The sequence below is a fragment of the Rhinolophus ferrumequinum genome, chromosome 6, assembly GCF_004115265.2.
Source record: "Rhinolophus ferrumequinum isolate MPI-CBG mRhiFer1 chromosome 6, mRhiFer1_v1.p, whole genome shotgun sequence".
NCBI lineage: Eukaryota > Metazoa > Chordata > Mammalia > Chiroptera > Rhinolophidae > Rhinolophus > Rhinolophus ferrumequinum.
This window is the reverse complement of record NC_046289.1, coordinates 41966384-41990756: the sequence shown is the minus strand read 5'-3', so window position 1 is coordinate 41990756 and position 24373 is coordinate 41966384. Positions and strand designations below refer to the sequence as shown.

General features: G+C 32.8%; 1 protein-coding gene across 3 annotated transcripts in view; it reads right to left on the bottom strand.

Moving 5' to 3' along the window:
* Nucleotides 1-24373, bottom strand: part of SOS2 (SOS Ras/Rho guanine nucleotide exchange factor 2) — a 90698-nt gene that overhangs the window by 9406 nt on the left and 56919 nt on the right. The window contains exons 13-22 of one of the 3 annotated variants that reach the window (XM_033107194.1): nucleotides 22507-22610; nucleotides 20641-20863; nucleotides 17660-17779; nucleotides 17337-17499; nucleotides 12835-12952; nucleotides 11659-11831; nucleotides 9093-9209; nucleotides 7131-7392; nucleotides 6450-6491; nucleotides 306-415 (exon numbers count right to left, since the gene is read on the bottom strand). In XM_033107194.1, coding sequence (XP_032963085.1) covers nucleotides 306-415; nucleotides 6450-6491; nucleotides 7131-7392; nucleotides 9093-9209; nucleotides 11659-11831; nucleotides 12835-12952; nucleotides 17337-17499; nucleotides 17660-17779; nucleotides 20641-20863; nucleotides 22507-22610 — 1432 coding nt within the window. Of the gene's footprint in view, nucleotides 1-287; nucleotides 416-6449; nucleotides 6492-7130; nucleotides 7393-9092; nucleotides 9210-11658; nucleotides 11832-12834; nucleotides 12953-17336; nucleotides 17500-17659; nucleotides 17780-20640; nucleotides 20864-22506; nucleotides 22611-24373 lie in introns of all 3 variants that reach the window. The other 2 variants (XM_033107195.1, XM_033107196.1) reach the window with 2 other exon arrangements.

The window sequence follows — 24373 nt, the reverse complement described above, 5'->3', positions numbered from 1 at the left end:
TCTGATGCAGCCTAAAGTTTGAAAGGCAGCAGCTGAAAGTTTGAAGAATGCTTTGAATAAATAGCGAAGCTCTTTCATCTATATTGCAAAGAAAATGTACTTCTGTCTGTGAAAATGCCCAGCCTCTTTTTCAGAAAAAGTATTAGGATTAAACAAAAGTATTTTTCAAATAAAACAACCCTAATGTTTAAAAAACCATAAAGGGTAGTCAAATTATAATTACCAGACTCTTTATAAGAACAAGCACTATTTTAAAGATTTACAACTTTGAATAAGTTGATGCAAACCTAAGTCCTGTTGACTACCTTGGAATTTGAAGCATCATGATCAAACTTTTTGCGAGGAGGAAGAGGAGGAGGAATCAGTGGCTCTTCACTTAGTTTATGTAAACTACCACACGAACTGAAGAAAGACTCTAGGGGTAAAAAAGATTAGTTTAACTACAATTCATAGTGCAATCATTAGGCTAACTTCAATTTGTGATCCCCTCTGCTATGGCATCTGTCAGACTGTATTGTAGCTGACTGCTGATTCATTTATCCTTTCCATTAAATTGTTAGCTTTCTGAGGGCAGTGCGTACTTATTTTTGTATCCCTAGTACTTAGCACGGTGGTAGTGCCTGGCACATAGCAGGTACTCTAGCTAAATAAAGACATATTATTTAATTAAGGTTAATAATGACATTCTGCTCTTGAAAAGCATTTTTAAAAATCGGAAACAGACAAAACAAATATATTTGTATAAACTGTAGTAATTTCCAAAGAAAAGGTCATCCGTAAACAGAAACTGTGCATTTTTGAAGCCGCTAGAATTGGATACATTTCTACACAGGTAATAAAGCCTCCATATAAGAGACCATAAGGTAGAGTTGTATCACATAGCTCTTTCTCTTTGCAAATCTCTCATTGATAATGGACACATTATATAAACACATTAAAGGAAATTTACAAAATAAAATATTAGGGGGAAAATGACCAGTAAGCATGCCAAACAGAATAAGCACGATTTCCATTTATTTATCTTTTTCATATGATTAAAAAATACCTGTAATTATGGACCAAGTCCCTATTTGATATCTCTCTCCACACACAATTATAAAGGCAGTGACCATATCTTGTTTATCATTATACTGAGACTGGGTTCACAGGAGCTAGTTGGGAAAGAAGTTGATGAATTTAATTTTAAACACACTGAATGTGAACTGCTTATGGGATATCCAAGTAAAGATGTCAAACTCATTATTCCATGTCTAAAACTGCTGTCCTGATCACGTGACTGCAGTCACCTCAGGGGGCCTTGTTGGCTCAGGGTGCCAATAGTACGAACAAAAAGAATGCCTATAAGTTGGCAGATGGTGTGGGAGGTTAGGCAGAGCACTCTCTGCTGTGGATGTGTTCCTTTTGCCTGCCCAGCATTCTTTGCCCTGTGTGCTGGGACCAGAACTCCTCTTGGTGGTGCTGAACCCATCCCATATGGTTTAGTCATGCCAATTCTGCCCAGTACACCCCAATTCTATTCAAAAAGTGGGCATGGGACTTTCTTAACATGATCAGATTTTTATCTACCTTTCATGCATGCAACCAGGTGCTTCAGTGAAAGCTGACCTACTCCTTAGCTCTAGAGATGGGCCCTGATTAGATCAAATCAGAGTAATCCCATTCCTTCAGCCAGAGTGTTGTTGGTTTAGCTGTAGGCACATGACTTAATTCAGACTAGTGAAATCTGAAAGGAGATTTGCTAGGGGATCCTGAAAAGGAAGTTCCTTGCTCTTCTGGAAAAGCACTCTGTCAGTCGGTACCTCTCTTTCCTCCTTGAGCAAACAAAGAAGCACATAACCTTTATTGCTCCTGCTACTACTCTAATGACCTTGAGGGAACACAGCCTTAGATAAAGCTGATAACCTGGACAAAACAATGAAGAGTCAAAAAGAAACCTGATCTTGGGTCTTCTCTTCCTTACAAAAACATACACACTCATGGAAGCAGAAAATATCCGAATGATGGTGAGCCAGCTGTACAAGTTTTTGATCTGGGTCTGACTCTATAGTTAGACCACTTAACCACTATGTTATACTTCTCCATAGCAGGCACTCAATAACCCTTGCTGAAGTATGGATACAATTTTATTTTCTGTCAAGAGTATTTCCCTACAAGATTACAGTTTCTGTGAGCATTTTAAATAACTTAGTATTCCAAACTAATGAATGTAGAATAATTTACTAAATGATTTCTATAATGTTGGTTAGCTTCCAATTTTTTGCCATCCGTCTGTCCATCTGTCCCTCCCTCCCTCCCTCTAAACAAACCACCACCCATCCAGTATCTATTGGGCACCTTCCATAGTGCCAGGCATTGTTCTCAGCACCAGTGACAAGGTAGTGCACAACAACAAGCCAATTTCATGTCCTTACGGAGCTTACATTCTAAGTTGGGGAGAGAGAACAGACATGATTCGTAAGTAAAAGTGCAATGGCTATAAATTAGAAGAAATATTAGGTAAGGAAGGGGGAATAAAGAGATAGGTGGGGAGCAATTTTAAATAGGGTGATTAGAGAAACCCTGACTCAGGTAACACTGAGTAAAAACCTGAAGGAGGCAAAGGAGCATCATACCATGAGGTCAAATGGGTGAAGAGCATTTTAAGCAGAAGGAATGGCAAGAGCAAAAATCCTGATGTGGGAATGTGTCTATTGTGTTCAGGAGGCAGAGTAGCTGGAGCAGAGTGAGTGATCGGAAGAAACAGTAGATTATGAACTCTGACAGAGCAAAGGAGGCCAAATTGCATTGGGCTTTATGAGCCCTTTGAAAGGACTCTGACTTTTACTCTGAGATGGAAAGCCACTGGAGGGCTTTAAGCATAGGTGAGACAAGTCTAACCTACATTCTAAAAGGACCTGACTGCTGTATTGAAAACAGACTAAAATGTGGAGGGTGGGAATTTAGGATGCTACTATTATAAACCAGGTAAGAGCTTATGGTGGCTTAGACCAGGGTGGCAGCAATAGAGATGGTGAGAAATGGTTAGGTTCTGAATATACTTTGAGCGTAAAGATTTGTGGATGGATCACATTTAGGGTATAAGAAAAAGATGTAGATGATAAGTCTAATATTTTTGGCTTAAGCAACTAGACAGATGCAATTAGAACTGAGATGATGAGGCAGTGGGAAGAACAACTTTGGAAGGGATGAAAACAAGCTCAACTTTGGAGAGGTTAACTTTGAGATTCCTATTAGATATCCAAATGGAGATGCCAAATAGGTCACTGAATATGTGAGTCTAAAGGTCAAGAGAGAGATTCTGGGTAGAGAAAAAAACTGGGGAATTATCATCACATAGATGATATAAGACTGAATGAGAATCAAGTGAGTGAGAAAAGAAGAGGTCCAGGAACTGAGTCTCAGGACCCTCCAATGTTATTTATTAGTAAGTTAGAAAAATGAAGAGAAACCACTGAGAGAGGCTTAAGAACTAAAAGTAAACTAGAAAAACCAAGAGAGTGTATGAATAATGTGATCTCCATGTATATGACTTCTTCCCCAAAGTTTTTTGGTATTTTGTATAAATGAAGGCAGACTTTGTCTTTCTTGTTTGCTACCGAATCCCTAGCAGAGTACTGGTACAAAGTAAGCAAGAACTCAATTTTCTGTTGAATAAAACCAAAGGTATGAACATTTTTATGGTTTGACATGTTGTTTTCAGATTTCTTTCCAAAAGGGTTAAATTAATGTACCGATTTACAAGGAGTAACATATGAAAGAATCTTTTAACATAGGCTTGCTTATACTTTGATGTGAACTATTTATTCATGTCCATTGTTAATGAAGTCTTGCTGTTTTTCTCATTGTATATGAGCATTTTTTATACTTACTATAAATATTTTATTGCTTTCATGATTTATTTTAGGATATTCAGAATTTTATGCATTCTCAGTATTCCCTGTTAAATTTCAAACAATTTTCTTTATCATATGGAAACAGTATTTTACTATCATCTAAAATAATATCTAGAACTCCTGGTTCTAAAATGACACAATGTTATGGGTTGAGTTGTGTCCATCCCTTCCCCCCCTACAAAAAATGTTAAACCTTAACCTATAAATGTGATCTTATTTGAAAATAGGATCTTTACATATATAACCAAGTTAGGATGAAAGTGGGCTCTAATCCAGTATGACTAGTATCTTTTATAAGAGAAGTGACAAAGAGACACACGGGGAAAAGATGGTCATGTGACAACAGAGGCACAGATTGAAGTGACACATCTACAAACCAAAAGATGCCAAGGATTGCTAGCAAATGCCAGAAGCTAGGAGAGGCCAGGAAAAACTCTCCCTTTACAAGTTTCAGAAGGAGCTGTCAACAACTTGGTTTTTGAACTTCTAGCCTCCAGAACTGTGCTCTTTTAAGACACTCAGTTTGTAGGTATGTCCATGTGGCCAAGTTTTGGCCAATGAAATGAGAACAGGAGTGATGTGTGCAACTTCTAGATAACATTTTTATAACAAAGCTCTTTGCCTTCCGTGTTCCTGTTAGCAGAAAAATGGTAACAACTGAAGCAGTTGATCAAGATGCAGACATGGAAGCCACATTTTGAGAATCCTGAAGTGCCCTGCTAGCTGTGGAGCAGAGTTGTCTAATTGCTCTGGCTATTGTGAAAGATAAATTTCTACTTTATTTAAAGCACTGTATTTTTGGGTTCCTTTGTAAGTATACTCTAGTTAAAAAAAATGGATTGAGAATGCAGGGTTACTGACAGAAGGATTTTTTTGGTCTGTTTTGTTCAGGGCCATAAATTTGTGCCTAAAATAGTGCCTGCACTTACCAGGCCATTTAAAAATTATTTATGAATAATTTATGAGTGAATGATATTGGCCTTCTAAACAGCAAGAATAAAAGCTGGAAGACAATGAGAAAACCTTCAAGTTTCTTAGTAAAATGACTTAAAATTCTATACCCAGCCAAACTATTAATAAAATGTATAAATAAATTATCAGAAATGCAAAAACTTAAAAACTTTATATCCTGTGCATCATTTCTCAATCAGCTACTGGAGGATGTGTCCCTACCAAAATAAGGGAGCATATCAAGAAAGGTGATAAGGAATCCAAAAAACTAGGATCCAATGCAGGAGAGAAGGGAATTTTTAGTATGACAACAAAAGAAAGTTCTGGGATGCCAGCTGGATCAGAGGTTAGACAGCAACCAGTTCAAACTGGAGCATGAGGACAAAAGGGCACCAGGAAGGAAGTTTCCAAGTTAAAAAGCAAAAAAAAATACTGATAGCTTTCCTGAGTGGTCTGACCTTATGGAAAATCGTGCTGTACAAGGGTGTGGGAAGACTGAGCAATAGATGTTTAAAAAAAATAAACAAAACCCCAAGCATTAATGAGGCTATTATTAACTTCAGGAAACAGAGCTGTACAAGAAATGAAGCATAATTGTAGTATACACTACTTAACTTATCAGTGAAATATTTTCCCTAAATGTGGTAAGTATATTAAGCAGAGTAAAGGGTTAAATCATCAACCATAACAGGAAATCAATAAACACTACATAAAATTAATGATTCAAAAGAGAGAAAAATACAAAAACATCATTTGAAAATATAGAAGTGTCACTGGAAAACAAGAAAAGGGGTAGGGAGACATGTGATAGGAAACTGCTGTTAATTTCATTTTAAGTGTTTTAGCACTATTAGCTTTTAAACTCTATGCATGTATCACTTTGGTAAAAATTTAAAAATTAAAATAAAGTTTGAAATTAAAAATTTTAAATAATAAACTTACTTTTCTCGTAAGATAGGGACTCTCTTGCTACTATCTAAATGATAAACATTTTACTGTGATAGATGCAGAAGTCCTCCAGATTGGGAGAATTATTCTTGAAGCTGCTGTGCCCTTTTTATTTTATTTTAAACAAACGATCATAGAAAGAAAGGTGACAGCACTCATGTCATGAAATATAAAATAATTATGAATGGCAGAACAGTATTTTACTTATAATACTGATTTAATAAGATAATGTGAAGAAATAAGTGATCAAGGGCTAGCCTGAGAACCTGATAAACATTTGGTGTATTACTCTTACGGGAAATGAACTGGAAGGGTTGGGGGAGAAAAGAGGCAACTGATATGAAGTCACTGATCATTCTGTGCCAAGTAATGTGCTAGGTGCTCTACACAGTTATCTCGTTTGATTCTTAACAAGCTTGGAAGATGCTATGTAATACAAAGCCCCTAGAACATAGATAGGTTGTAAAATGATGAAAACAAACTATAGTAGTTTAAATAGTACCCAGTTGTAAGCAAATAATTCAATGTATTATAAGAACTTCATTTTTTAAATTTTAAAAATGTTGCTAAAACCCAAAATACTCATATACAAATTTAATCAACTCAATTATTATCTTTACAGTCATTTCGTTAGAATCAACTCAAATTCTTACTTACTTGAATGTGGCAAGAGAACTGGAGCAAAGATGCTATTGCTGCCTATTGGATTGAAAAAAATTAAGTTGAAAAGGAAGATACTATGTATGATTTTTCTTTTTAAAATATGTTTGCATAAAGTAACATATGTAATAACACACACACACAGAGTACAGAATTTTATCATTACATCTTTTGTCATGTAGTTTTTAAAGAAATGAATCCAGTACTCTTTGTACCTGCAATGTTTTTCCTTTCGCAGCATAAGTAGTTTCCTCTCTATCACTGTCTCTTTTTAAATTTCCTTCACAGAACATATCTGCTTGTTTTCTTATTCATTATGTATTGCTCTCTTTATAGTAGTAGTGGTGCCCAAAAAGTACTAAATAAATCTTTGTTAAATTAATAAGTTAGAAAATAATATGCATAAGCAATGCACGAATGATGCTTTATTCCCGTGTTAATCACTATTTTCACATTTCACTGTCACTTTTCATGCTAATATAGTTTGAAAAGGATTCTACAGTTCCCTAATTAAAATAATGAGAATGATCTTAAACACAAGATTCCTTTTTTAGGAGGGGGGTTATCACTTTGTGAGGGGTACAAATGTCTAACTATTACATTGTTTTGTACACCTGAAACTAATAAAAAAAAAAAAAGGATTTCTTTTTTACCAAATGGTTCACATCAAATACATACCACAGGAACTGTTGAGATCCACATCTAAAAACACACTAAGGTCTGAAGAAGCAGATACTGGTGGAGTAGATGGTGTATTTGGAGAGGTTGGTGCTGATGCTGTTGATTCAATCTCAGTTTCAGCAATCCGACTAAAGCTTATTTTACATGGTTCTCTTTCTAATGGTGTTGGATGACCTCGTAAAGTGCCTGAGGTAGAGCCATGTCGGCCTGCATTAGGCCTTATTCCAGGAGATTTTAAGGAGAAAGTTGATTTCCTAGGCTATGAAAAGCAAACACAATTACCATTACTAACTTGCATGTACTTTTTTTTTTATGGCTTAGTGCTACTTTATTAATTATTAGCATATAGTTAAGAGAGTACAACAAAATCTCAATCTGCAAAAACAGCCTGTAACATTCTAGTAGAACACTTTGGGATTTGATTTGGCTCAATATTAAGATGAACTTGAATATAAACCTCTTTTCATACTGCAGAAATAAAATTCTTAAAAGTCGGGTTGGAGCGTCATGCTTCTAAACTGAGATCGCTGGTTTGATTCCCACGTGGGCCAGTAAACTGCATCCTCTACAGCTAAGATTGCGAACAACAGCTCTCCCTAGAGCTGGGCTGCCGTGAGCAGCCAGAGGTTGGCATGTGCTGCCAGGGGCTGCCGTGGGCTACCGTGTGCTGCCATGAGCAGCCGGTGGCCAGTGTGAATGGCCAGCAGCCCGCGTGAGTGGCCAGCAACCATCATGGGCTACTGTGTAATGCCATGAGTGGCCGGCAGCCAGTGTGAATGGCCGGCAGCCCACAAGAGCTGCTGTGAGTGGCCGACTGACGAATGACCACCGGCTGCCTCAGGCATGGGGCAGCGCAAGGCTCATAATACCAGCATGGGCCAGGGAGCTGTGTCCTACACAACTAGACTGGGAAACAACGGCTTGAACCGAATGGGCAGGGAGGATGGAAAAAAGGTGGGGGGAAATTCTTGAAAATCTGTGTGAATAACTTTTTGCTCTCAAAACTTGAACCTAAACTTCTTCAAGTCACCAATATCAATTTCACAAATATTTACCATGGCCATAATATACGTAACATGCTAGGTGCTTCAGAAAACAAACAAAGACCTTGCTCTTCCTAATCGTAAACGACCAACCTCTACCATGGCACTTTAAAGTCTTTGGAGAAATTGCTATCATTGCCCCCACTGAAACCTCCACCCCCTTTTTAAAATTCTCTTAGTAGTAACCTAATGAAAAAATATGGAACTCAGATTCAGATAACGAGTTAAAATCTCAACTGTGTCAGTATCTAGCTATGAAGCCTTGAAAAAGTTATTTAACTTCTTCGACCATCAGTTTTTATGTTTGTAAAAGTAAAATTATTGTGGAGATGGGTAATATGAAACTACAAGCATACTGCTTGGCCCCAACTTGGTGTATTTTTACTTCCTTTCAGATCTTGCTTCACTTGTAGCTACTCAGAATCGATCTTCCGCTACTTCTGTTGCCACTGCATACCCCAGGAATAACTAGGAGCCTCAACAGCGAATTTTAGCCAGAGAGGTGGATTCCAGTGGCAACCACAGACCACGGTGCTCTAATGGCAGGAGTCATGGTCACGCCAGAAGAACCATGATACATCTGTGTACTCCTCATCAGGTCTTTTTGTTTCCTATTCCATCCACCTACCTATCATTTTAGGTTTCCACTTTCTCACAGCTTTCTCCCTTTACTAGGAAGGGTCAAAAGTGAACAGATAAGTAAATGGTACTAAGATAAAGGATAAACCAGATTTTATCAAAAGACTAACACTTCCCTCCACAATATATATGCTTTTAGAAACAGCATAGTATTTAAATACAAAACACTTAAAAACAACTATTTGAATAAATCACAATTTTAATGAAAATAGGTTGTTAAACATTGACGATAATATTGTTTTAAAAAACAATTTTTCCAAAATTGTAATGAACTTACAAATCGAGGTGGCTGTTTACAGTTTCGGGGTTCAATTTCTAGTGACTTGTTGAACAAATAATCTGTAAACTCTTTTTCAGAAGCATTTCCCATGGGGTTAAGGTTTTCAAAGAACCGCTGGAATTAAATATCCATAGTACATGTTTTAGATCTCATTAAAACATTTATTTCATCAGTTTAATACCAAAAAATGACCAACAATTTAAGAGATCATGTCTGGAAAGTCCACAGCATTGTTGATTCCAATCTTCCTACTTTTGAATAAAATTGTATAATTTATATGGAAGTTACATATTCAAGTCTTAAACTTCTATTAAGAATATGAACAGATTTTCATTTATTACCATATTAGTGGCTCAATATCCCTCAGTTAATATTATACCTACTCATTATAACAACAAAACGATAATTACCAGTAAGCTATCAAAATGTTTACAATAGAATTGTACTTATAATCCACAAGAAAACTTTGACAGTAAAAAAAAAAACACAAAACAGTCTATTCAAAAGTAATTTCAAGAACAATTATAAACTTAAAGTTATCTGTGCTAGCCCATAGTAAAATAACCTCTTTGTCTTTATCAAAAAATATTTTCTAAGCTTAAATTTAAGTTTTTAGGTAGAAAATTTAGATGAATTAGTAAAGTGCAAAAAGAAAAACAGTAATCTCACTAACCAGAGATCTCACTGTTAACATTTCACTATTAGAATATCCTTCCAATGTCTCAACTGCCATGTGTGAATATACACGTTTACATATACTGTATTTTTTTCTGCAAAATTGGGATCACGCCATATTTATTTCTAACTTTTTTAAAGTTTATTTTCAATTATTTTTTCCCATGTGGTTTACTTACTTTATAAAATACAAATTTTAACTCTACAGTATTTCATCAGATGGATATTCCAAAATTTATTTCACCAATCTCCATATAGTTATCCATATATAGTTATCCATATAGGTGCTTTCTAATTCTTTGCTATCGTAATTATTATTGTTATTAACTCCTTGTACATAAACTTCTGTACATTTCTGATGATTTCCTTAGAAACATTTCTTACAAGCAAATTACTAGATTTAGCTTTATTCAATTTTGAAGTGGTTTAGAAGCATATATAAAAACAAGTACTGAGTTTTAGCTTTAGCAGTAGGCAAAATTAGCTATAGAATTTCTAGCATAAAATTCTTCCATTTTTCAGGCATTTTATCAAGTTGAAGAAAATTATATTATTCCTTTAACAATATTGAAATAATTTAGGTTAACTATGTTAAATCATATGAGACAACAGTAATTTAAAGACTTATATAGTTATAACAGCAGTATTCTTGATTTTCTCATCTTTTGCACTACTTTTTAATACAATTTAACTTGGTTAACTATGGTTTGAAAAGTGAATAGCTACTTTGTCTACATTTAAAACTTAACTTTGACTCAATCATAAAGAAAGAATTCTCTGCACCCTCCCCCACCCCCACAGCCCCACCCCTAACATAATGCTTTAAAAGACGGTAGGAGGTCTAGACTGAATCACAAAGACCTATTAGGAGTTACTGAGATGTGAATGCTAAAAGTACTATTTCAAGTATAACCAAGTACAATACAACATTATTTCTGTGGGGAAATATACTGTGAACGCTAATCTGGGCCACAAGAACGTATTTCCGTAGTCCTATGAAGCTCCACATCACAGAGGGTTGGCCCAATGGCGAGGGAATGGGATGAGATAGTAGCTTATCACCATTGTCTTTAGAGCAGGTATCTGTCTACATTTTCACAATGGTGTACTTAGGTCATTCTTTCTTAGGACTGTAGAGTACTTTGTTTTGAACTAGGGACAAAAAGCTACCATCTTATAATTTAGGAGGGTAGGAGTGATGTGGACATTTTCATTTAATATACGCAACTTGCAGACTATATCCAAAAGTTTAGCACAATTTTTAATGTGACACATGAACTTATTCTGATCAATAGTTATTTTATGCTCTGAATTTCAAATAAGCGTAATTCATTTACCATAAACATAAAATCATAATTTAATTTAGAAGGTATTCAACATCTTATAGCACCACCGAATCAATATCATGAATTATTGTTCAAAACAGGACATCAATTAATAGAATGTTAAAAAAACAATTTTTGCTATGCATCCATACATACCATTCTACAAGCCTCTTCCCCTATTTAAACCCAGTGTTCCTACAAAGGGATTAATTACTTAATGTTACATTGGCACATGTAAAATATCTAAAATGGCTATCAATCAATGATAGTACCAGCAGAGGATTTTCTTTTTAATGCATGGACATCAGAAAGCTTCTCCATTTTGTCATTCATTTTTTTAAAGTGTTAACTTGAATCAGTTATACAAAGAAGCAATACTTTCAAGAGAAAGTACCCAATAATATTAACTTCTAATTGTTAGTGCAGAATATCTATTTATCACTTCTATTGATTATGTTATTTTCATAGAAAAATAAATAGTATAATGTGTGGTTATGATATTTCTTAGAGATGCAGAGAATTTAACATGTTCTCTTTTAAAAATAAGGAAAGAAAATATTTACCCTCATTTCTGGTTCTATCCGTAAACAATAAGGTTGATTCTGATACTGCTGAATTTCTCCAGTAATTTCCGCCACTTTCCTCCTCTTACTGAAATTGATTAAATCTTTACCTTTCTTTTTTAAAAAATCATTATTCCCTTCTTCAGTCTTCAGAATATTTGTTAAATATATCCCTAGTAAAAAAAGTATTTGAAGAAAAGTTGTTATAAAAAATTGGTTACTTAACAATTTGGGAAAATAATTAATCTAGTAAAGTGAAAAGACATCCTATAATCCAGTAATTCTACTCCTGAAATGTAGGTAAGTCTGTGATAGGCTTATTAATTACTTCTACATAAAGAAATATTTTAACACGGAAACAATTTGAAATAAAAAAGAATATTAGGGTTTTGAAAAAGCTTAATTGGTCATTTCTTAGACTAATAGCCTAACGTAAAAGGAAGGATTCATCCACAAAGTCTAACTTGTAAGTGTTAAATCTACTCTAACCATTTTAATATTTGGTTATAAATATATAATGCCAATGACCTTAAATGATTACTTACTAGTCAATAAATTAATTTTAAGCCAATTCTGGTTATTTAGACTACAGATTTATAAACTAATTCTCTGTTTTCCCAAAGCCCATAATTTAGATAGAAAAAGAATTATTCCTCACATGAGGACAGTAATCAAGTTTTTAGTTTCTTTTTCATGCATAATTACTGATTCATTTAAATCAGTAGCACTCAACTGGGGGCAATTTTGTCCCCCAGGGGATATGTGAAAACGTTCAGAGACATTTTTGTTTATCACAACTAAGTGTGTGTGCGTGTGTGGGATGTGTGCACACATGCATGCTATGGTCTGAATGTTCAAAATTCATACGTGGAAATCCTAATGCCCAATGTGATTGTATTGGGTGGTGCCTAAGTCATGAGGATGGAGCACTCATGAATGAGATGTGTGCTCTTACAGAAGACACCCCACAGAGCTCCTTACAACTCTATGAAGTAATTATCATAATCTTCATTTTATAGATAAGGAAATAGAGAGTTTAAGTTTATTTATCAATACAGACAGCTAATAAAAGCAGACGCCTCAGATATAAAATCAGGACCAGCTGCCTCTAAAGGATGGTCTCTTTTGGCTACAACACACTCTCCCCAAAAATATAAATTCTATTTAGTAACTTACCAAAAAAAGGCACACAAGGTGGATTGATTGACTTAAGCTTTACTAGGTATTTTTTAAAGTGATCTTGACTTAATTCCACAGCTTCATCCAAAATTCTCCTTTTTCTTTCCTGTAATGCCTTTCAAATATATAAATTGAATATAATTTGTTTTCTACAATTCAATCATATTTTATGGATGCAGAACTTTGAATTTTATATAGTATGCAAATATTTGAAAAACAGTTTTTAAAATTAAGACATACATAGTATTCCTTTCTGTGCTTGCCTGAAATGATTTCTCTTCTCATATCTATAAATATAAAACTTAAAAACTTATTTTTTCTAATATAGAGAATTATACAATAAAGAAATTCTTCCTCAGAACCTTATTAGTTATAATTTTGATTAACCCAGAGTTTCAAGTTATAGCTTTAGGAGAGAAATATAATCCCTTAGCGTTCAAATATTTTTCCACTGAAAGAACTTTTGGGACTAAGGTAATGTTTTAGTGAGGAGAAGGCTATGAGAGGGAGAGAAGAACTTAACCAAAATTTAGAAAGTCAAGTATGCAGTCAATTCTCTTATATTTCATTATTATAAATTAATTAATTACATTATTTTAACCTGATAAGTACACACACGCACACACACACACACACACACAGCAAACATTTTACATAATGGAGAACCATTCAATGCATTTTTTTCAACTTATGGAAAAAGCAAAGGTGATTGTATCACTTAACTTTTATTCAGTACTATACAAAAGCTCTAACTAGCATGGACCAAAAAAATAAATATAGGTCTAGGGACTGAAAAAAACTGTCGGTATTCACAGAGGATATGATTGTGAAGAAACTCATTAAATCTACATATCGAGTGTGAATGAAAGAATTTAGCAATGCTGTGAATAGGCAAAACCAACTGCATTTCTGGATATCATTAATAAAGAAGACTAAAAAATATTCTAATATAAATCTAACCAAAGATATGTGAGATTTCCATGAATGAATACATAAATAAATAGAAAGATATACCATGTTCATGTATATCTGGCTGGGAAAACTCATTGTAAAAATGTCAGTTCTTCACTAATCGATTTATATAGCCAATGCAATTCCTATCAAAATCCCTACTTTAAAAAAAATGAAATTTAAACTGATTCTAAAATTTATATAGAAGAGCAAAGGGTCAAGAGTAATCACTCTTGAAAAAGGACAAGATTGCTGGGGACTTGCCCTACAATACTTTATCAAGAACTAGTATAAAGTTATGGTAATTCAGACATGTGACACTGGCACGGGAATAATCACATACACCAAAAGAACAGATCAGAGAGACCAGAAACAGGCCCTCATTTTATGGAGACTCAATTTATGACACAGCTGGCTGGCACTATAGATCAATGGGAAAAGGATGGACTTTCAATAAATGTGTGGGAGCAAACTGGCTAGCCATATGGAACAAAAAATGAAATCAGACTCCAGCCCCACCCCATAGTCAAAACTGATTTCCAGGTGGATTAAGCACTTAATGTGAAAGACAAAACATTAAGATAACGGAGGAGGACCTGTTAAAGGAGACACCAACAGGCACAAATTACAAAGGAAAAGAGAAGTATATCTGACTACATTAAGAACTTTTGTTCACTGAACAATATCATAAAAAAAGGTGAAGGGAAGCTTCAATCTGGAAAAAGATATTTACAACATACATAACTGACAAAGGATTAATATCCAGTATATCACAGAACTCATACAAATTTGTAAGAAAAACTCAACCAAAACAAGTAAAAAAAATTTCCACAAGAAACACAAAGAAAAAATAAACATTTAAAAATAGGTTCAAACTCACTAAAAATCAGGGAATTAGAACCAAAACCACAAGACTGGAAAATTAAAAAAAACTGACATGTCAAGTATTGGTGAGAATGTGGAATAGCTAGAATTCATACATTTCTGGTAGGAGTATAAACTGGTACAGTTACTTGGGAAAACAATTTGGCATTATCTAGTAAAGCTGAAGATATCCATATCCTATCATCAGTAATTATACTTCTACATATGTAACTTAGAGAAATTTGTGCATGTGTGTACTAGAATATATGTAGGAAATGTTCATGGCAATATTAGATAATAACCACACACTAGAAGCAATCCAAATGACCATTAACTAATGAATAAATAAATTTTGGTAAATTTATTCCTATACTATGATACAGCTATGAAAAAGAATAAACTATAGCTACAAGAAACAATACGGATGAATTTTAGGAATATAATATTGAGAGAAAAAATCTTTAAAGAATTATATTGATATATAATTAAGAAATATGCAAAATGAAACAATACACTGTTTTGAGATACAAATAGTAAAACAATAGAAAAAAACAAGAGGATGATAAGCACGAAATTCAGAATGGTAGTTGGCAAGGAAGGAGATAGAATTGGGAGAAGTTCCTTACCTGGATGCCAGGTATACAGGTACTCTTTATATTTTATTCTTTACATCTTATACATATTTTAATTAATATTGTTCTGTACCCAATATTTTAAGAGACAAAAGCTTAACCTCTCAAAATAAAGACACTACTTCAGTTTTTCAAAATCAGAACTGAAATTATTAAATTGATTAATATTTGGCAATGTTTGACTGTTAGTATCTTTAATATATAAAAAGTTCATTTATTATTAAACCAATAAAATGCAAGCACCCAAGTAGAAAAAGACATACACGAAAGCAGTTTACCCTCCACTCCCCTCAATCACAACCCACTGAGAGAACCAATATTAAGAGCATGCATCCTCCAACACTCTTCTCAATGCGCATGCAACTTCAATTACATGTTTAGTTATTTATTCTGTTTTGTTATATCAAAATGAAATAGTATACTCCTTTTTCTGACATGTTTTTTTTAAAAATGACTTTCCCCATAAAGTATCACAAATATTCTTCCAAGACAATACACATAGATCCTTACTCACTTTTTTTCTATAGCTGAACAATATTCTACACTATAGGCACAGGATAATGTATTCAATCATTCTCCGATTGATGAACATACTGGTTGTTTCTAGTTTTTTGCTACTACAATTAATGCTGCTGAAATTACATCTTTGTACATTAACTTTATAGTCTGGCACTTTTATTTCTGGATTCAACAAACAGTATGTGTATTTTAATTTTAAGATATATTTCTAGATAATTTTCCAGAGAGATTTTATTCCACATTGCTAAAGGCAATATATTTGTATGGCTGCATCTCTTAACTTTCTATCTTTCATTTAGGCATTAAAAAACTATTTTTTAGGTACAAAAGCAAAGGAAGAATTCATAAATGAAGAGATTGGTATAACTAAATAAAAATGATAAAACTTCCATATATAAAAATATTATATAAAATTTTTAAGTTAAAAAAGCAGATAAAATAGAAACTAGAGAATATATGGGCAATATGTGACTAAGTATTAATATCTTTAATATATAAAAAGTTCAAAAATCAATAAAATACAAACACCCAAATAGAAAAAGATATGAATAAATTATAAAGAAATTAAAATGGCCAATAAATACACTTAAAAATATTCAACTTCTTTAGTTATTTTTAAAAATACAAATTTTAAAAATGAGAGTTTTTTCTGGCTCATCAAATCTATAAATACATTTTTAATAAAGTAATACCCAGGGTGATTTATCATATCCTGCTAGAAAGCACCCTGGACCAACAGTATGAAAAAATCTTGAAATGTACAAATATTCTGACCCTGGTATTCCACTCTAGAAATTTATTCTAGGGAAATAATCAAATTCTTACAAAGATTTCTGTGTATAGATGTTCCGTGTTAAATTATTCATCACAGAAAAAAATCAGAAATAACTTAATTGTCCCACAATAGAGTATGAAATAAATTATGGTTTGTCCATGGGATAGAAAACCACACAGCCATTAAAAATTTGTTTTTGAAAATAAACTAGTAAAACAATGTTTATGATAAAAAGGTACAGGCCAAAAAAGAAACCTATGTACAATGTGATCTCAATTTTATTATTAAAAATATATATATGGATTATCCTTCTATACTTTCTGTATCTTCTGAACTTTCTATAATAAACACTAAACATATACTATGTTATAATTTTTAAAAAATTTAATTTTTAGAAAGGGTTCTCTCCTTGTTATTCTTTCTTTGACTATATACTAAAGGTGATTAAAGTAATTTTTATACTTATATTTAAAATCCTTTGTCATTTATTTAAAACTGTCAATCAGTGTGCCATTGAAAAAAAATCCACCTGGAACTTCATTATATTTTAGGTAAGTATATTAAACAAGGCCCATATCCTTTTATGAAGCCTAGGCTTACTAGTAGTGTATACTGATGTATTCTCTAATATCTTGATATCACTGCATTTAAGGAAATAAGATGGATTCACTCAGAAAGATTGGTGGTAGAAGGAATCTTTTTACATTAATGTTTATCTCCCCCCACAAAATGATGAAATATTTAACCTTAAACCTTACCTCAAAGGTGTGGTCTAGTCTGTATACTGACACTGAATTTACTGCACTGACTATCTCCAGTACACCATTGAAATTATTCAAATCTTGAAAAACTTGCAGAATTTCTATAATTCTACTTAGTACTGCCACCCGTTCGTCAAAATTTTCTGCTTCCACAATGCACCTACCCAAAAAAAGAAAAAAGAAACAGAAATTCATGGCTTAGAAAGCAATTTCCTCACTTCATGTATAAAAAAACAAAAAAACATATTCAGCCAGGATTTTACCTTATATAACTTAATATTATGATTATTAAGAATAAGACAGAGTAAGTAAAAACTTACTTTTCAAACCAGAGCGTGAGATTTGTGGTGTGGCGAATCATTTTTAATAAATTGGGAGAATTTATTTCTTTATCTTCTTTCGTCCATACACTTCCTACAAGTTCAGAAGGTTGAACTTTCCTGTGGAACCAAAAATATCAATGCAACTTAACCTATAAAAGATTAGTATCAAAATTATTTAAAGGTCTCCTAAAACTTAAAAATAAAGGCAATTAACCCAAAAGATAAATGGACAAACATAAGAGGTAATTCACAAAGCAACAGACCAAACTAGCCACAAATATTAAAAAATAATTTATCTTTTACTAACAGAAAAGAATATTAAAACACAATGAAATCCCAGTTTATGCCTATCAGCTTAACAAGAGTCTGATACTAAATGGGTAAAAATGCTAAAAAACAATAAATCTCCAACACTGATGTGCAAGTAAAAATTGATACAACCACTTTGTAAAGCAATCTGTCAAAATCTTACAATACTGAAGATATACATAGTAGATCACCCAGTAATTCTATTCCTAGATATATGCTCTAGATATTAACAGGTTATAAGAAAACAATTATAGGAATGTTCAGTGAAGCATCTCACACAATCTTGAGACTTATCATCAAGAAACTGGATAAATTATAGAGTACCCGTACAATTCAATTCTATACAGCAATTAAAATAAGCAAACAAGAGCCATATTCATCAACTTGAACACATGCCAGAAACAATTTCAGTAAAAAACAAGTTGCAGAATGATATATAAGTATATAACCAGTTTTAAAATGTACAAAGCAATGCTATATATTGTTTACGAATGTTTACATGTGTATAAATTATAAAGATATACATAGGAATAGTAAACACCAAATATAGGGTAGTGGTTATTCCTTGGGAGAACAAAAGAGAAATAGGATTGGGGAAATATATGCAAAGGATTTCAATTTTATTTGTAATACTTTTGTTGTTCATAAGCCCTCACTATATTATTTTCCACATTTTTTGAAATACTTGAAATATTTAATAAAAAAGTAAAAAAAAGAGCCAATTAAATCATTGTATACAGTAAGTCAGGATTAGATAATTTAAAAAACTGACCGGGGCATTGCCATCCTACAGACTTGGCTATTAATTTTTTTAAAAAAATGTTTTTCATCAGTGAATTTGAGTACAAATGGGTACTTGCTAACAGTTTTTGAAATTAGTTTTCTTAAATTGGTCCTATTATTTCACCAAAAGTTTGCAGTGCCAATGGTTTATGTATGTTACCCATCTTCCATATATATATATATGTGTGTGTGTGTGTGTGTATCTATATATATATCACATACACACACATATATATATATCACTTATTCTATGTTCTGAAAGCAGATCCACATAAAGCTAAGGCCTTTTTTTTTCTGATGTCCATTCATATAACAGTCATTCTATAAAGAAAAATTTGATTCAGTATTATTTGCTTTGCTATCTCAAGTAACAAGTCCTTTCATTCCTACATATCACAAATCCCACAACATAAACAAAAACCACCTGAATTCAAAATTACTTAAAATATAAAATGACATTCTGAATCAGATGTTGACAACCTCCAACATGTGTGATAAATTCTGAACAGCACAGCCAGGGCAAACCAGAGGCCCAATTCTAAAGAACGCAAAGTTTTATATCTCTAGTGTCTTTCTACATTCTCCATTAATGCTAAACTTTATATAGTCTTACTTTTCTCTGTGTAATCTCTGTTAAAAAAAAAAAAAAGTCTGCTAAGCAAGATAACTACTTAAAGTATTTGTATTTTAAAAAGGGTTACTCAGTACAGAAAAGGTTTTGATGGAATGACAGTAGTGGGTGGTTATTTTTTGATGGGGGTTGGTTTGGGGGGTAGCATTACCAGCAAGGCCTATGTCCTTCACAGGACCCTGGGTTTTAAATGAAAAACAAAAGCTTAAATTAGAAGGGAGGAAAGGACCAAAAGGGGCTAATGCACTGGCAAAAAATAGTGGTTTAAAAGAAAATGATAGAGAAAAAAGTTGATAAAGCAAGCTGAAAGGAGAGAAGACTGGTTAGGAAGGAATGAGATGCTTGAGTTAGTAATTTTGGAATTAGGAAGATTTGGGGTGATGACAAGATTCAGAATATGACCTGATTTGGAGGTCTGATTTGGAGTTAGACTATGACACTGGAAGTGATGAAGCCATGAAACTAAAATGTTAGGTTGTGAATGGGTGATCTGTGTGGATATAAGGCGATGGCAGGAATGTTTTACATATAAAGACAGATGATGGCATACTGGTTAAAATAAATAGCCAAGCCATTTCTAGTGATCCTTATAAATATAAGACCTTATAAATGAAAAAAAAAAAGATTCAGAAGTTTTAAGCATGGTTCATCATCACACTACTTCAGAAATAACTTTCCTTTAAAGTTAATATTGACCTCAAAGAGCTGAAGTATTTGAGGCTTCTTAAAAGAAGTTAAGAAATCTTTATTCCTCTAAGAATTTTGTTATTCATTTACCTAACCTAACCCAGTAAAGCCCCCAAATAAAATTTTGATCATGAAGAATCTTAAATAAAAAAAAAAAGAAGAAAGCTTGTCTCATTCAATATTCTACTTACTTGGCTGCCATGAGCCTAGCATCCATACTGACTGACTTAGCTGAAAGTACTCAATAAAGAAATCTGAGAAAAGTATTAGGAGTAAGAACTCTGTGACTGCATTGAAAGTGGTTGCTCCATTCATTAGTCTTCTCTCTGCCACTGCTCTTATGAAGGATTACTAGTACCAAATCTAGGCCTAAATAGCAGTATGTTTTAAGACTTTTACCTGCAGAACAGACTGTAGTTTAAAAGTGTACTATGAACTTTCCACCACGCCCCACAGAATAGATGAGCTATTTTTAAGTACTCATGAATAATTTGCTAAATGTTCTGAAAAGAGAGGTTATATTCAAGGTTCTTGAAAATAGAGCATCAAATTAAAGTTAATTTTCTACCTGTAGAGATCAGATTCCAAAAGTGTTAGCTGACGTGCAATTTCTATTGGATGAAGTGTCATGAGATCAAATGTTTCAAATTGTCCTGGTCTGCTGATATGCCATTCAATTGGCGGAGGTGGACTTTCAAAGGTAATATTATGGCTTATTCCATTTGCCTGAGCTTGTTTCTTCCTCTTAATGATCTTAGCAATTGACTCTACCCATTTCTTCATGGCTTTTCCTAGAAAAAACAAACAAAAATGCCTTGTATTTGAAAGACATAACTGCAAAACTTCATACAATCTTTAACCATGAACCAGTTTCAACAATGATCAACTCAACAGCATCTTTTTTGTTTCATCTAACCCCACTTATGCCCTCCCTTCAATCCCTTTGTTATTTCAAAACATCTAAAACATATCATTTCATTCACATTTAAGTATGTATCCAAAAGTTAAAGACTTTAAAAAATAACAATAGCCATTATCACACATAAAAAAATGACAATAACCTCTTAATACCATCAAATATGTAGTTAGTGCTGAATCTCCCTGATTGTCTCATAAATGTTTTCTTATACTTTGAAATAGGATTGGAATAAGATCTACACATTGCGCTCAGTCAATATGTCTCAAGTCTCCTTCAAACTATGGGTCTCCCGCTTTATCTCTCATTTTGCTTGCAATTTATTTTTTGAAACTGAATCATTTGCTCTATGGTGTTTCCCAAGTCTGAATCTTGCCAATTGCATTCCTGTGGTGACATTGCCATGTTTTGCTGTTCCTGTATTTTCTGTAAATCAGACACAGAGCCTTGATTTGATTCAGGATCAATTTTTTAACATGAATACTTGCAAGAATATTTCCAACAGGAGGCATATAATAGCCAGTTACTTCTCGTTTTCTGATGTTACTAGTTGAGAAACGGTAATATTATATCATTCTTTCTTCACTTAGTTGCAATACTTCTATACAAAGAAACGTTCACACATCAATTATTTGGTTATCCTGAGGTATAACGTGTATTAGAAAGGCCTTTAGACATTAACATAATGATTTACTTGCTTTATTCGAATATGTCTGTATATTTTAGAAGTGTCTTAGATCACATATAATCTAATGTCCTTAATAAAAACATTATTTAAAAATTAGTACTATAAACAATTTTAAGGCACACATGAAAAAAAGTACCTTAAACATCTCAAAATTGAAACAAATAAATCACATTCTCTATTTTAAGTAAAATTCTCCTTAAAGAAAAAGTAGGAGCTAAAATAAGCGAGGTTTAGTTATGGTATTCTTAATTAATGCCTTATAATAGTAGATAAAACATAAATGTTCTTGATTCAATAATATACATTTGATGACATAAACGTCTGTTTAAATATTCATGGCCTAGAGTTTCATTTCATGGGCTGTGTTCTGAAACTTCAGGTAGGGAATTCCTATCTTTTAGGTGCCAAAAATACACCAAAAACTTTTCCAGGGGAAGTAAACATTATTTAAAAAGTGGTTGGTCATTCAAAACTAAAGAATAAGATTAAGGAGAAAAAGAAAACAGGTAAAATTATATAAATGTTTAATTAGTTAAAGGAATAGCAACCTTGACATGAGATAAAATTAAATGACTTCAATTTACTAAAGAGAACTTTTGACTTGTTTATAAGAAAGATTTTCCTTAAAAAATTTGAAAAGGCAAGTTTCTAGGACTTCAGGTGGTTCTAAATACATGTGAGCTCTTTAGAGTCTAAAAAAAATCATTCCAAATGTTGTTCCAGCTTTTTAAAAACGAAAAACAGTTTAGCTTCTTAAATTGAAAGTCACACAAATTTAAAAATAAACTCATGTGCGACATAAAATTCAATCAAACCTTTAAATAATATACCTCTTACACTTGAAATGAAGGATTCTAGTCTTTCAAGCAACTCCAAATCTCTTTCAAAGTCATAAAAATGGTGTTCAACCCAGTGCCGAAACACATTTAGGATCCTATAAAATGGAAAAAAACACATTTTAGTGAAATTTAAGCATTCAATTACACTTCTGTTACTTCTCTAATGCTATGGTGATAGCTTTATATGTAAAGGCCATTGTAATGTGCAAAGAGCCTATAATTTGCATTTAATTAGTATCGTAAATATTAATTATATTAATTAAATACAAATTATTTAAGACAGTATATCTTCAGATTGCTTATTTAAAAATTATACTTTCAAAAATATTTATAAGTATAAAAATTGTGGTTCCTACACTTAATTACGCATTTATGTTCAGGAAAGTACCTTTCCTTTATTCATATATACAAAATTCATATTCTATACTGTATAAAAACTATTTTTAAGAGCTTATATTAAAAAAGATTTCTTTTAAGATCTAAATTTTTATATATTTTTCACATAATATGGAAAACCAACTAAGATTTAGTGTATTTGATTCTAAATCCAAGTGCTACCATCAAATTTCTATGTAATTTACAGGTATGTCCATATTCTTATTTTAGTCAAAAAGACACAAATATTTCTGACAGACAGCTATTCTGTTTTGCAGTACCACAAAAATATTACTTATAACCATGCAGGTACAGATTTAATCAATCTATACAAATATAACATTCCATTCCCCACTCTTATACAGTGAATTAATTAGATTAGCATTTTTTCTTTCATTATTGCAATGAGTGACTCCTTCTAGGTTAGCTTTCATTCCCCCTACTTGACAGACAATAGTTTTTCTCCCAGACTAAGAAAATTCTTTAAATCTCTATCATGCTATCTGTATTAAAACCACCTAAGTCACGTGTGCGTGGTTAGCTCAGTGGTTTAGAAAATATTTCAAGAGATCACAAAACTGTTAGCTTCTAGTTTACACAAGGTAAATTCAAATAACTGCTTCCATTTCCCCTCCTTCCTAGTTTCTACAGCATATAATGTAATCTAAAAATTATCACGTAAGAGAAAAAAATCTCATAATTAGATTTCATCAAAATTAAAAACTTCTGCTCATCAAAAAACATTATTAAGAAAAGTAATAGGCCACAGATTGGGAGAAGACATTTGCAAAACATCTGTCTGATAAAAGAGAGACATCTAATCCTGCTAAATACAACTCAATAATAAAAAGATAAACAACTCAGAAAATAGTTCTCAATATCATTAATAATCAGAAAAATACAAATTAAAATCACAAAAAGGTACCAATATACCCCCCACCAGTGTGGCTAAGGTATAAAGGCTGACATCGTTACATGCTGATGAGGATATGGAGCAACTGGAACTCACATACATTGCTGGTGAGAGTGTAATACAGTACAATTACTTTGGGAAAAGATTTGGCAGTTTCTTTTAAACTTAAACATACACCTACCTTACGACCCTCCCATTCCACTCTGAGTTACTTACCCAAGGTATTATATGAAAAAATCTATTCACAAAAATCTTGTAAAATAAAGATCGTAGCAGCTTTATTCATAAGAATCAGAAACTGAAAAGAACCCAGATGTCCTTCAGTGGAAAAATTAATAAACAAACTGTGATATATTCATATACCTGAATACTATCCCAGTAATAAAAACAGAACCAACTGCTGATACAAGCAATAACATGCTTAAAAGCATGTTCAGTGAAAGAAGTCAGTCACAAGAGTATGTAAGAATCCATTTATATGAAATGCTAAAACAGGTAAAATTAATCTATGTAGGAAGATGAATACTGCTTTAGACAATGAGATCAAAAATTGATTAGAATGGGAATGAG